The 12,679-nt window shown below is 42.4% G+C and overlaps 2 protein-coding genes across 5 annotated transcripts in view; one reads left to right on the top strand and one right to left on the bottom strand.

The window, feature by feature from the left end:
• LOC310767689 (receptor-interacting serine/threonine-protein kinase 2-like) overlaps positions 1-2,957 on the top strand; it is a 30,657-nt gene extending 27,700 nt beyond the window's left edge. For all 4 annotated transcript variants that reach the window (XM_083624925.1, XM_083624923.1, XM_083624924.1 and 1 more), the window contains 2 exons: positions 683-895; positions 1,303-2,957. In XM_083624925.1, coding sequence (XP_083481051.1) covers positions 683-895; positions 1,303-1,601 — 512 coding nt within the window. In that variant the 3' untranslated portion in view covers positions 1,602-2,957. The remainder of the gene's footprint in view (positions 1-682; positions 896-1,302) is intronic.
• Positions 1-12,679, bottom strand: part of SMPD3 (sphingomyelin phosphodiesterase 3) — a 590,910-nt gene that overhangs the window by 357,558 nt on the left and 220,673 nt on the right. The window lies entirely within an intron of this gene.

Here is a 12,679-nt window from a genome sequence, read left to right as displayed (position 1 = left end):
GACGAAATTAATTTGTTCCGTGAGTCTTTTCTTCTTGCGATGTTTTTCGTCTTGCGAAGCACAGTCCGTCGCAACCGCACCTCTTCAAGCGGCTTTAAGAAAAAAGGGAACAAACTCGCAAGACGTTTTCGTCTTGCGAAGCAAGCCCATAGGGAAAATCGTCTTGCGAAGCAACGCAAAAACCAAAAAACCCTTTCGTCTTGCGCGTTTTTCGTCTTGCGAGGCATTCGTCTTGCGAGGCACCACTGTACTAACAGCAAACTCAATTCTGCAAGTATAGATAATACTGAGCTGCTGGATAATAAGGCAGCTTCCTATTAGGTACCAAATAAGCCCAATAAAAACCCACTGCAGCATTCTCTACAGTGTGTCCTTCTTCTTCTCTCTTTGTCCTCCTTTCTCAATTTTTCTCTGCGACCTATATAGCAGAAACAACCCCACTCCATGCCTCTGTTCTTTCAAGTCCTCCCCCCTGCAGTACTCTTGGGCCTAATTCCAAACAGCCAGCATGGGTGGGGAGAGAACCAGCCTCAGAATCCCCCCCACACACACCCTGTCACCCCATCACAGCAACAAACAGTTAATAAAGTATCTAGTGGCTTCTGTACATAAAACTCATGCACTGTCCATTATTCCCTCCCTGATTCACAACTCACTCTGTATATATTTGGTATTTCTGTAGGTCATCTCTTCTGTGGCAGCAAAGAGTCAAGTCCTCCGCATTCCTCTTCCCCTTTCCTTATTCCCGATTCAAGCTTACTTGTAAAAAGTCCTTCTACATTTTGCAAAGAGTCAGAGGGCTGGCAACCGCGGCTGCCACAACTAGTACAGGCATCTGATGACAGTCTTCCGCACAGCAACCTTCGGAACAATAGGCTTGAAAACCCAGTAACAGGTGAGATTTAAAAATGAAAGGGGTGCTGCATTTTGGGGGTCGGGGGAGATACGCTACCACCACTTGGAATACGGTACTAACTTACTGTGCTTTGTAACTGTATGGAGCCAGCGTGGTGTAGTGGTTAGAGTGTCAAACCAGAACCTGTGAGTTCAGGGTTGAAATCCTCACTCAGTAAGGAAGGTCACCTTGGGCTGGTCACTGCTTCTCAGCCTAACCCACTTCACAGAGTTGTATGAAGTGGCGTTGGTTGGGAGCAGAGGAGTCATAAATAAAGTATAGCCTGTTAGGATTACTTAGGAAACCTCTCACAGCATTTGGAGGTGGGGGGTGTTAGTGGGGCTACAAATGACTTGGCTATTACTTTTGTATTTGATGAAAAAAATATTTTTTTTCTGTGGACCCAGGTCCTTACTGCAAAGAGGGAAACTGCTCTATCCTAGCCTGCGGGCGAGAAACTATCTTGAGATGCATGACGGAAGGGCGCTTGAACCACCTCCTAGACGTTCTGCGTTCCCAGCAGCTCTTGTCCAGGATGGACTACGAAATGATCACTTCGTTCCCCACCTTGACTGGCCGGGCCCGTGCTTTGCTCGACACTTGCCTTGGCCTTGGGGAGAAGGCAACCCAGACTGTGGTGGCTGTTCTGTCAGCCAGCAAGTGCAGCCCTTTCCTACGAAGCATCCAGGCACACACAGTAAATTAAATGATTTATCTCACAGCATTTTGGAGAGTTGGTTAAAAAGGAAAAAAGTCTGCGAACTGATGATTTGCAGCGGCCTTGATCCTTTGCACCATCGTTACCCTGCGTCATGGATTAGAGCCTTGCATGACTTCTGCTCAGAGAACGTTATCTTCTGGAAGAAGAAGCATGAGCTGGATGGAAAGGTCAAGCCACCCGCTGCCTGAAGCAGTAACAGCTGCATCCTTTTAATACAGTCACCCAGTGATGGAATGATGGTGTGGCTGGTCAAGTTTTGGCTCTTGAGCTCCTTGCTCTTACTCGAGGAGGACAGACCACAGGACCCCTTGTTTTTCTGTCATCTGGGAGCAGATTGCTGAAACTTGGCAAATAATGTTTAAAAAGGAAAGGGCATTTAAGGGCAGTGCTGCCCCTGTGAAGCAGAGAGAAAAAGCTGCCAGACTGAGCAGAATTAAATATAACTAAGCCATCACCACAGCAGGCGCCTTATTTAAAACAAAATTTCATTAATGGCGGAGTTTCAGGTAGGCTTTCAAGCAGTCAGTGAGGCATTTTGCTCAAGTGTTCTTGAACAAATTATTTCTGGTGCCTGCCCCTGAAATTTAGGTGGCGTGAATGTGGAGAACTTCTGAAGTGATGCTTTTGAACGTGCTAGTGTGAAGACTGTTAGCATTCTGTTGCTAGCTGTGTCTGCTGGTATCAGCAGGGGATGTTGTGTACTTGGCCGTGTGCAGAGGCCCAGAGGATGGTGGGGAAGGAAGGCTTATGTAGGCACCTGGGTCAACCTGCTACCAAAGACAAGCAGGTTTATATACAATTATTTAAATTATTTGAAACAATTAACTGTCTACTACCTTTCAATAAATTCCAGAATGGTGTACAATATGCTATTATTACCAAAAATCAGGCAGTTTTTGAAACAAGCAGTTGCTGAGCGTGTAAAAATATGCACGCAAAGATGAATTAAAATAGCTTTCCAGAGGCTCCCACATAGATAAATGAGAGTCGCTATGCCCAGTGTGAAGAAAGGTAACAGGTTGGCGCAAAAGTGACTAGAACCCATTCTTTGATTTGTGAAATTTCTAAAAGTTTGGAGCCTGACTTGGGATGATTACTTTTTAAAAATACGTATGTGTGGACAGAGAGAGGAAACCTTCTGAACTTTTAATGGATGGCTTGTGCCTTTTGTATAAAAATAAAAATAAAAATTGAGGCCATCTTATGTAAAATTGTGTTAGGAAACTGCTCATAAATAAGCCTTATTGTTTGACCACAAAAATATGTGTAAACATCATGCAGCATGAATGATTTAAAATCATGCATTAACTGAATAAACATGTGATAAAACTGCTGTTTAAACTGTAGTTTAACTCTTTCTTTAAAGGTAATTTGCTTCCAAACGTTTTATGAAGCAAGCGATAAATGTAATGAATAACAATAGTAATAACAACAGGCTTAGTTTTTCAGCAGAGATTGTGACATGAGATCTTCATAAATATTGTTGTTAAAATATACACACCACCTTTCTTCTGGGTATTACAGGCATTGACATCCCCAAGGGTATAAGAAAATTCTTTTTATATGCAACCGCGGCCGCGAGAGTGCTCATTGCGACATATTGGGGAAAATGACAAACTCCCTACCAGAGTCGAATGGTTACTCAAATTGACAAAATATGCAGAATTAGCCTCCCTTTCAGAAATAATTAGAGATAAACACAGACAAGAGTTCATTCTAGAATGGGATAATTTCAAAAACTATTTTAAAAATAGCTGTAACTTAAACATGATAGTTGCCTTTGAATGATTTCTGTAAACAATATATATGATGGAAAATTATATCAAAAAAAGAATTTTTATAAATTAATAATGACAAATCAAAGCAAGATGTTTAATATAAGGGAAACATGGAGAGGATGGGAAGTCATGGGTTCGTGTAGAAAACACATAGTTGAAATTGCATGTATCTTTTGTGATATTTTTACTGGATTGATGACAGTGAAGATGACTAGGTGTTGTGTATGTGTGTGTGTGTGTGTACCATATATATATATATATATATATATATATATATATATATGGAAAATGAATAATAAAGCATAAAAAAATACACACACCAACTTTCCACAACAAATGCATCAACCACAGGAAGTTGTCTTATACCAAGTCTATCAACAGGTCTTCCAGGATTTCAGACAAGGAGCCTTTCCTGCCCCAGCTGGTAGAGATGCAGGGGTTGAATCTGGGACCTTCTGCATGCAAAATATCTGCTCTGCTACCAGCTACACCCCCCCTAATAATTGAAGTAAACATATATTGCCGGGGGACATAATTCATAGCACAGCACAGAAGGTCCCAGGTTCAACAGTTCTGATCAGGGAGCCAGCCATCTAAACATGTAAAATTAAATATCAGCAAATAATCCTAATAAACATTTTTCACATGGCTGTGCTGAGGATTGAACCTGCGACCTTATGCACACAAAGCAGAAACTCTGCCACTGAGCTATGACCCTTCTCCAGACTAATGAAAGAAATTGTGAATACCTGCCCCCCCTTTTCCTTTACATTTGAAAACAGCTGTAATTTTTCAGAGGCATGCCAAGCGCAGCCCAACACCCTACTCCAAAGACCTGCTTACAAATGATCCAGGGAAGAAACAGCAGAGCTGTGTAATGATTAGCCGGCTCTGTTGAAATGTAAGTGTCAGTCTCTTCATCTTTTTTTTCCCCTAGTGGGACTCCTGCCTTTAACAACTGCCCCAAACCTTAATATTCAGCAAGTGAATACAGTGGTACCTCAGGTTACAGACGCTTCAGGTTACAGACCCCGCTAATCCAGAAATAGTACCTCGGGTTAAGAACTTTGCTTCAGGATGAGAACAGAAATTGTCCAGCGGCAACAGGAGGCCCCATTAGCTAAAGTGGTGCTTCAGGTTAAGAACAGTTTCAGGTTAAGAACGGACCTCCAGAACGAATTAAGTTCTTAACCTGAGGTACCACTGTATTGGCACCACTTGGCAAAAATTCTCACCAGCTGCATTGAATCAGAGGCTCTGTACTAGAAATTTTATTTTTATTTTTTAAAAATATTTATTAAGGTTTTACGAAAAACAGAGATTTACAGAATGAAAAGAAAGCAAAAAAAGAAGAAATAAGGAAAAATACAAAAAATACAAAAATACATAGAAAAAAAGAAAATACAAAATACAAAAAACAAATAGATAGGAAAAACTTAAAAACAAATCCATTTTTTTGATATCTTTAAGCTCATTTGCTTGTTTCCTTGACCTCCTCACACCTCCCCTTTTTGTATTCCCATTTACATAATCAATTCAGCAAATCCTTACCCTCTTTCATTTATCTTAACTCTATATCTTAACATATTATAGCTATATGTTTTCATCCATTGTCAATCCATTTTTACACATTCTTATTGACCTTGTTGCTAATGCCACTTAATTTCAATCCAGCATCATTTTAACATTCATTAATTTTACAATATTTCTGCAAATAGTCTTTAAATTTCTTCCAATCTTCTTCCACCAACTCTTCTCCCAGGTCTCGGATTCTGCCGGTCATTTCCACCAGTTCCATATAGTCCATCACCTTCATCTGCCACTCTTCCAGGGTGGGTAAATCTTGTGTCTTCCAATACTTTGCAATAAGTATTCTTGCTGCTGTTGTTGCATACATAAAGAAAGTTCTATCCTTCTTTGGCACCAATTGGCCGACTATGCCCAGGAGAAAGGCCTCTGGTTTCTTCAGGAAGGTATATTTAAATACCTTTTTCATTTCATTATAGATCATCTCCCAGAAAGCCTTAATCTTTGGGCACGTCCTCCAAAGGTGAAAGAATATACCTTCATTTTCTTTACATTTCCAACATTTATTATTGGGCAGATGATATATTTTTGCAAGCTTGACTGGTGTCATGTACCACCTGTATATCATTTTCATAATATTCTCTTGTACTAGAAATTGTAGTTGGCAAGTTCTCTTGTAGCTGGCAAGTTATTGCTGGACCGATGCTGTAACAGACACAGTGCTCAGTTAAACTATGGAACTCACTTCCACAGGGGGCAGCAGTGGCCACCAACTTGAGTGGCTTTTAAAGAAGATTAGACAAATTCATGGAGGAGAGAGCTATCAATCACTACTAGCTACAATAGCTGTGCTCTGCCTCCACAGCTGAAAGCAGCAATGCTTCTGAATACCAGTTGCTGGGAACCACAGGAAGAGAGAGAGTTCCTGCGCTCGTGTCCAGCTTGCCGGTTTCCTACAGGCATCTGGTTGGCCACTGTGAGAACAGGATGCTGGACTAGATGGGTCAGATCCAGCAGGCTCTTGTGCATAAATGGATGCCTAAATCCGCAATCCTATTTGCAGACATAGGGAGCTCCCTAGATAGATTAGTGTCCCCAAAGCGGCAAAGTACTGTGGGATCAATGCTATGTGTTAGAATGGATGCAAAAATGAGGCGTCCTACTTACAGGCAGGGGGAGCTCTACATGTACATCAGAGCACCCACTATCACTGGATCAGTGCTATATGGCAGAATGGATGCTTAATATCTTTCCTCTTGCTCAACAATTTGCCCCAGTTTAATGTTCTGCTTCTAAATTCCCTCAGGACAGCTAGGCATCATCACTCTAGTGCCAAAACCATAACCTACATATTTCTGTTGAGATGGAACTTCTCAAGCTGCTCAAGAAACACTTTGCCCGCTCTTTGCCTTTTGCATGAACATGAAATGAATGGGTGGTCATTTCCCGCTAAGCAAAGGAAGGAGAGATTTTTAACACGCTTACACAAATTGCATAATCATGGAGGCATCTTCTACTAGAGGTAGGGATGTTGGGAGTGGCTGCTATGAATGAGAACCTCTGAACAAACACAAGCAGGATCTAGAATTACAAGAGGCAAATACAGCTGACATGCTCTGTTCTTAGTCTTATAACAATTTGTCACTAACTTTAAGGACTTGGAACTGAAGGGCAGGCATCCATGTAACTTCCCCCTGATTTTTCTTTTTTTGGGGGGTGGGAATGGGCAGTCAGGTAGCAGGGAAGGGTTTTTTTTTTTTAACTGCTTTCATATTCCAGATTCAAAATTGCTCCTCTTCCTCCAAAAGCCACAACTTTGTAGTGAGGGGAGCTAAGGAGATTGGGAATTGCCACTGAACAACCAGAATGCAAATGCAGAATATATCATTTAAGTAAAATAAATGTATTTAAATATTAGTAAGATACATTTTTACTTTTTGCATGATTTTAAAATAAGGATTTCAGACTTCTTGGTTTTTCTAATGTTTTTGCACTCCAAATAGTATGTGTGATGGGATGATGAGCTGCTTGTGCGTAAAATCCTGATCCCTCAGAGTTTGGCTAAGTTCCCAAACCTCTGTCTGTGATGGAGCTCCTTAAGCGTGGCTCCATCAATCGCTCGTTGAATCGGACAGTGGGCGTTTACGGAACTTCTTCCAGCATAAAAGCTCCTTAACGGAAACACGTCTTCTGGACTCTCGGCGTGACAGTTTCCGCCGAGGAGTGGGTGTTCCTACGGGAGGTCCTGAAACCCCCCCACTGTTCTCGCTTGAAGTATCTCTGAGCTCTCCCTCCGACTCACTTTCCCTTGGAACTCCACTTCTCCCCCTGCTGGTCCCCTCCTCCGCTGAGTGGTCTCTCTCACCCTCCATGAGCCCTTTCACCTCCTTAGTCTCAGATGACAGTTCCCTGACATCCACCTCCCCTCCAGGGCCCCCTTCACCCCCTTCCCTCCCCTCCTCTGCGGGAGGCGAGGGAGCAAAACCCCTGAAGGAACCTCCCTCATCTTCCGAAGTTTCGAACACTTCCCTCCACCTTTTGCTGTTCCCGGTTTCCAAGTACTCCTCCTCCTCGGAGTCGGTACCTCCTTCCAACTCCGATTCCCTGAATCCCTCCAGTTCCTCCTCATCGTCGGTGGTGCCAAAGTACTCCCTTCGGAACCTCGCTACTGGCTGAGGTTTCCTGGGGAACCTTTGGTGGAACGTTTCGATCAAGACCTCGTCATGGACCTCCTCTGCCTTCACCCAGGTGTTTTCTGACTCTGGTTCCCCTTCCCACGCGACCAAATACTCCACCTGATTCCCCTTCCACCTGGAGTCGATGATTTCCGCCACATAGTTGCGGCTTTCCCTTTCTTCTATGGCTGGCCCCCGTGTGGATACCCCTTCACCTTCCCCCCGGTATGGTGACAGTAATGACCTGTGGAATACTGGGTGCAGTTTCATGTGGTTCGGTAACCGGAGTCTGAAAGCCACTGGGTTGATCTGTTGGATGACCTCAAATGGTCCCAATCTTTTGGGTCTCAATTTCTTGCAACCCCCCTTGTACGGCAACCCTTGGGTTGATAGCCAGACCCGACTCCCCACCCTAATTGTTTCACCTTCCCTTCTGCTCTTGTCTGCCTGCCTCTTATATTCTTCTTTGGCCCTTTCTAAGTTGTGTTGGAGTTGACGATGGATCGCTTCCATTTCTTCTACAAAAAGTTCAGCGGCCGGAACACTCCATCTCTCTCCTCCTTCCCCTGGAAACGCCCTGGGGTGGCACCCATAATTAGCCAAAAATGGGCTCATCCCGGTGGACACATTCTCTGCATTATTGTAAGCAAATTCCGCTAGTGCCAACTTTTCGACCCAATCGTTTTCTCTGTCATTGACATAGCACCTCAGGTATTGTTGAAGGATACCGTTTGCCCTCTCCGCCTGCCCATTGGTCTCAGGGTGCCTGGCAGTCGAAAAGTTGACCTCTACGTGCAACAAGCTCATAAGCTTCCTCCAGAATCTGGACGTGAACTGTTTCCCTCTGTCGGACACCAGCCTCAAGGGGGCGCCATGCAGCCTAAAAATATGTTCTACAAACAATTTCGCTGTCTCTTCCGCCGTGACTGCATGTGAGCAAGCTACAAAGTGACCCATCTTAGTTAACTGGTCTACTACGACTAGTATGGCGGTTTTCCCCTGGGATTTGGGCAGATCAGTCATAAAATCTATCGACACCGCCTCCCACGGTCGTTCTGGTGTGGGTAACGGTTCTAATAAACCCGCTGGTGCCCGCCTTTCTCCTTTGGCTCTCTGGCATTGGTCACACCTTCTCACATACTCCCGTACATCCTCCCTCACCTTGGGCCACCAAAACTCCCTGGTCACCAACCACATGGTCTTGTGTTGCCCAAAATGCCCCGCTGTGGGATTGTCGTGCAACTGTTTGAGTACTCTCCCCCTCAATTCCCCTTCGGGTATATATAGTGCCCCTTTGTAATACAATGCCCCGTTTCTTTCTTCAAAACCTCCGGGGTCTTCTCCCTCTCTCCTTAAACCTCTGAGCTTATCCTGGGCGTACTCATCATTTACCGTCCCCTCTACCAGTTCTCTTTGCCCCACCCAGGCCGCACCACACACCCAGTGGTCCTCTGGGATAATATGTCTCTCTTCTGGCGCTCCCTCCCCCTCCAAATATTCAGGTTTGCGAGAGAGAGCGTCCGCTCTGATGTTTTCTGGACCTGGCACGTAGCAGATTTCAAAATGGAATTTGGAGAACTCCTGGGCCCATCTCACTTGTCGTTGGTTGAGCACTCGTGCTGTTCTCCAATACTCCAAATTCTTGTGGTCCGTACACACTTGCACCTTATGCTGTGCGCCAATTAGTAAGTGTCTCCATCTCCGGAACGCTTCGTGAATGGCGAGTAGTTCTCGGTCATATACCGTGTAGTTCCTCTCGGATTTGTTCAGCTTACGCGAAAAGAAGGCACACGGTCTCCATTCCGACTTATTGCTCCCTGGCTGAAGCAGCACTGCCCCCACCGCCCGGTCTGAGGCATCAGTTTCCACTCTCATGGGTTTTTGTAAATCCACATGCAGGAGCTGTTCTTCCGAAGCGAATGCCTTTTTCATTTTTTTTTTTTTATAATATATTTATTAAAGTTTTCAAATAAAACATATATCAAATAAGCACTTATCGTTGTCCATTTAACATCTTTCAATTGTTACATGGGACTCCCCCACACCTCCCGCATACACTTACATCATTATTAAATTATTTTCAAGCAAATTATCATTTAACTCATCTTAATTAATAATCTTAATTTGGTTTGACATATAATTCGACTTTAAATCTATTTTAATGGTAGACAATTGTCTGCCCTGGCATCCTATTCAGCACTCAGCCAGATTACAATATTTTTGTAAATAAGTCTTAAATTTCCTCCAGTCTTCTTCCATCCTTTCTTCTCCCTGGTCTCGAATTCTGCCGGTCATCTCGGCTAGTTGCATATAGTCCATCAGTTGCATCTGCCATTCTTCCACAGTGGGTAGCTCCTGAGTTTTCCAATTCTTGGCAATTAATATTCTTGCTGCTGTTGTTGCGTACAAAAAGAATGTTCTGTCCTCTTTTAACACACTCTGGCCGACAATACCCAGGAGAAAGGCCTCTGCTTTCTTAGTAAAGGTGTATTTAAACACCTTTTTTAATTCATTATATATTTTCTCCCAAAAGGCCTTCACTCTAGGGCAGGTCCACCAGAGGTGAAAAAATGTTCCTTCATTTTCCTTACACTTCCAACATTTGCTATCAGACGAATGGTATATTTTAGCCAGTTTGACAGGGGTCATGTACCATCTATACATCATTTTCATCACATTTTCCTTCAACGCATTACATGCAGTGAAGTTCAGCCCAAAGGTCCACAACCTTTCCCAATCTTCAAACATGATATTATACCCAATATCCTGCGCCCATTTTATCATTGTTGATTTTACCATTTCGTCATGTGTGTTCCATTTCAGCAGCAAGTTATACATTCTTGAAAGTACCTTAGTCTTAGGTTCTAACAGTTCAGTTTCTAACTTTGACTTTTCCACTTGGAATCCTAACTTTTTGTCGTTTTTAAACACTTCTTTAATCTGAGCATAGTGTAACCAGTCTCGCACTTTGTCTCTCATCTTTTCTAAACTCTGCAATTTCCAGTTGTCACCATCCTTTTCTATTATCTCCCAATATTTTGGCCAATTGGCCTCCATATTGGCTCTTTTCCGAGCCTTAGCCTCCAGGGGTGACAGCCACCTCGGAGTTTTATTCTCCAGTAAGTCTTTATATTTTGTCCAGACATTAAAAACTGATTTTCTGACAATATGGTTCTTGAAGGCCTTATTTATCTTAGCTTTATCATACCATAAATATGCATGCCATCCAAACGCATTATTAAAACCTTCCAAATCCAAGACATCCGTATCTTCAAGAAGTAACCAATCTTTTAACCAGCAGAAAGCTGCAGCTTCATAATACAACTTTAAGTCTGGCAGGGCAAAGCCCCCTCTTTCTTTCGCATCTGTTAATATTTTAAATTTGATTCTGGGCTTTTTGCCCTGCCAGACAAATTTAGAGATATCTTTCTGCCACTTCCGGAAGCACTCTGTCTTGTCTACAATCTGCAGTGTCTGAAACAAAAATAACATTTTTGGCAATACATTCATCTTGATGGCAGCTATTCGGCCTAGCAATGAAAGTTTTAATCTTGACCAACTATCCAAGTCTCTCTTAATCTCTGACCAACATTTTTCATAATTATCTTTAAATAAACTCAGATTTTTTGCTGTTATGTTTACCCCTAGGTATTTAACTTTTTTAACCACATTTAGTTCTGTCTCTTTCTGAAGCTGTTCCAACTCAATATCTGTCATGTTTTTCCCCAGAACTTTAGTTTTTTGCTTATTTAACTTAAATCCTGCCACTCGACCAAAGTTTTGAATCAGTTGTAGTACTCTTTTCAAACTAGACTCCGGCTCCTGTAATGTCAGAACTAGGTCATCTGCAAAAGCTTTAAGTTTATATTGTTTCGCTCCGACCTGAATCCCTTCCACCAACCGGTCCCCCCTAATCATATTCAGGAGCACTTCCAGAACCGAAATAAACAGTAATGGGGAAATCGGGCAGCCTTGTCGTGTACCTTTTTCAATTTTAAACTCTTCTGTAACCACATTGTTAACTATCAGTTTAGCCTTTTGTTCTGAATATATTGCCTCAATCCCGTTCTCAAACCCCCGTCCCACTCCCATTTCTTTTAGGTTCCCCTTCATAAATTTCCAAGAAATGTTGTCAAAGGCTTTCTCCGCGTCTATAAAAATTAAAGCTGCTTTGGTGTTTATGTTTGTTTGTAAAAGTTCCAATATGTCTATAATGTTCCTTGTGTTAGTAAACATGTGTCTGCCCGGGAGAAAGCCTGCCTGGTCTTTATGGATTATCTCACTTAAAACTTTCTTAAATCTTCGTGCCAAAACATCTGCAAATATTTTGTAATCCACATTTAAAAGGGAGATGGGACGGTAATTCTTAAGTTGTGTCTTTTCAGTTTCTGACTTTGGAATCAATGTGATAAATGCTTCTTTCCACGATTCAGGCGCCTTCTTCCCCTCCATTATTTCATTACTGACCTCCAACAAAGGTTGTATCAAATAATCCTTCAATGTCTTATAGTAGTTAGAGGTCAGTCCATCTGGCCCTGGTGATTTGCCCTGTTTCAGACTCAGGATGGCCTGTTCAATCTCTTGTTGTGTTATTTTGCCATTTAAAATTGTTCTGTTTTCTTCTGACAGCTTTGCTAATCCATTTCTCTCCAAAAATTGTGTAATCTCTATTTCATCTTGTGGCCCTTGAGTATATAACTTTTTAAAATACCTCTGGAAGCACTTTCTAATCTCTCCCGGGTTCTGAATGTTCCTTCCTTCAACCTCTAAGTTTGTTACTGTATTTAATCTTTGTCTCCTTTTCAACTGCCAAGCTAGCAGTTTCCCACATTTATTTGCCGATTCAAAAGTTTTTTGTTTCATTGTTTTAATCTTCCATTCTATTTCCTGATTTATCAGCTTGGAATATTGCGCCTGATAAAGTTTAATTTCTCTCAGAATCGGTTGGGACTTCGGGTTAGATCTTAACTTCTTCTCCAACTCTTTGATACTTTCCAGAATTTTATCTTTCTTTTCATTTTGCAGTCTTTTCTTTAAGGAATTCTGTTGGATCAAGAACCCTCTCATCACAGCTTTACTTGCA

The sequence above is a fragment of the Podarcis filfolensis genome (assembly GCF_964270895.1).
Source record: "Podarcis filfolensis genome assembly, chromosome: 8".
NCBI classification, from domain to species: Eukaryota; Metazoa; Chordata; class Lepidosauria; order Squamata; family Lacertidae; genus Podarcis; species Podarcis filfolensis.
The sequence above is the reverse complement of the archived record's forward strand: the minus strand, read 5'-3'. Positions and strand labels throughout refer to the sequence as shown.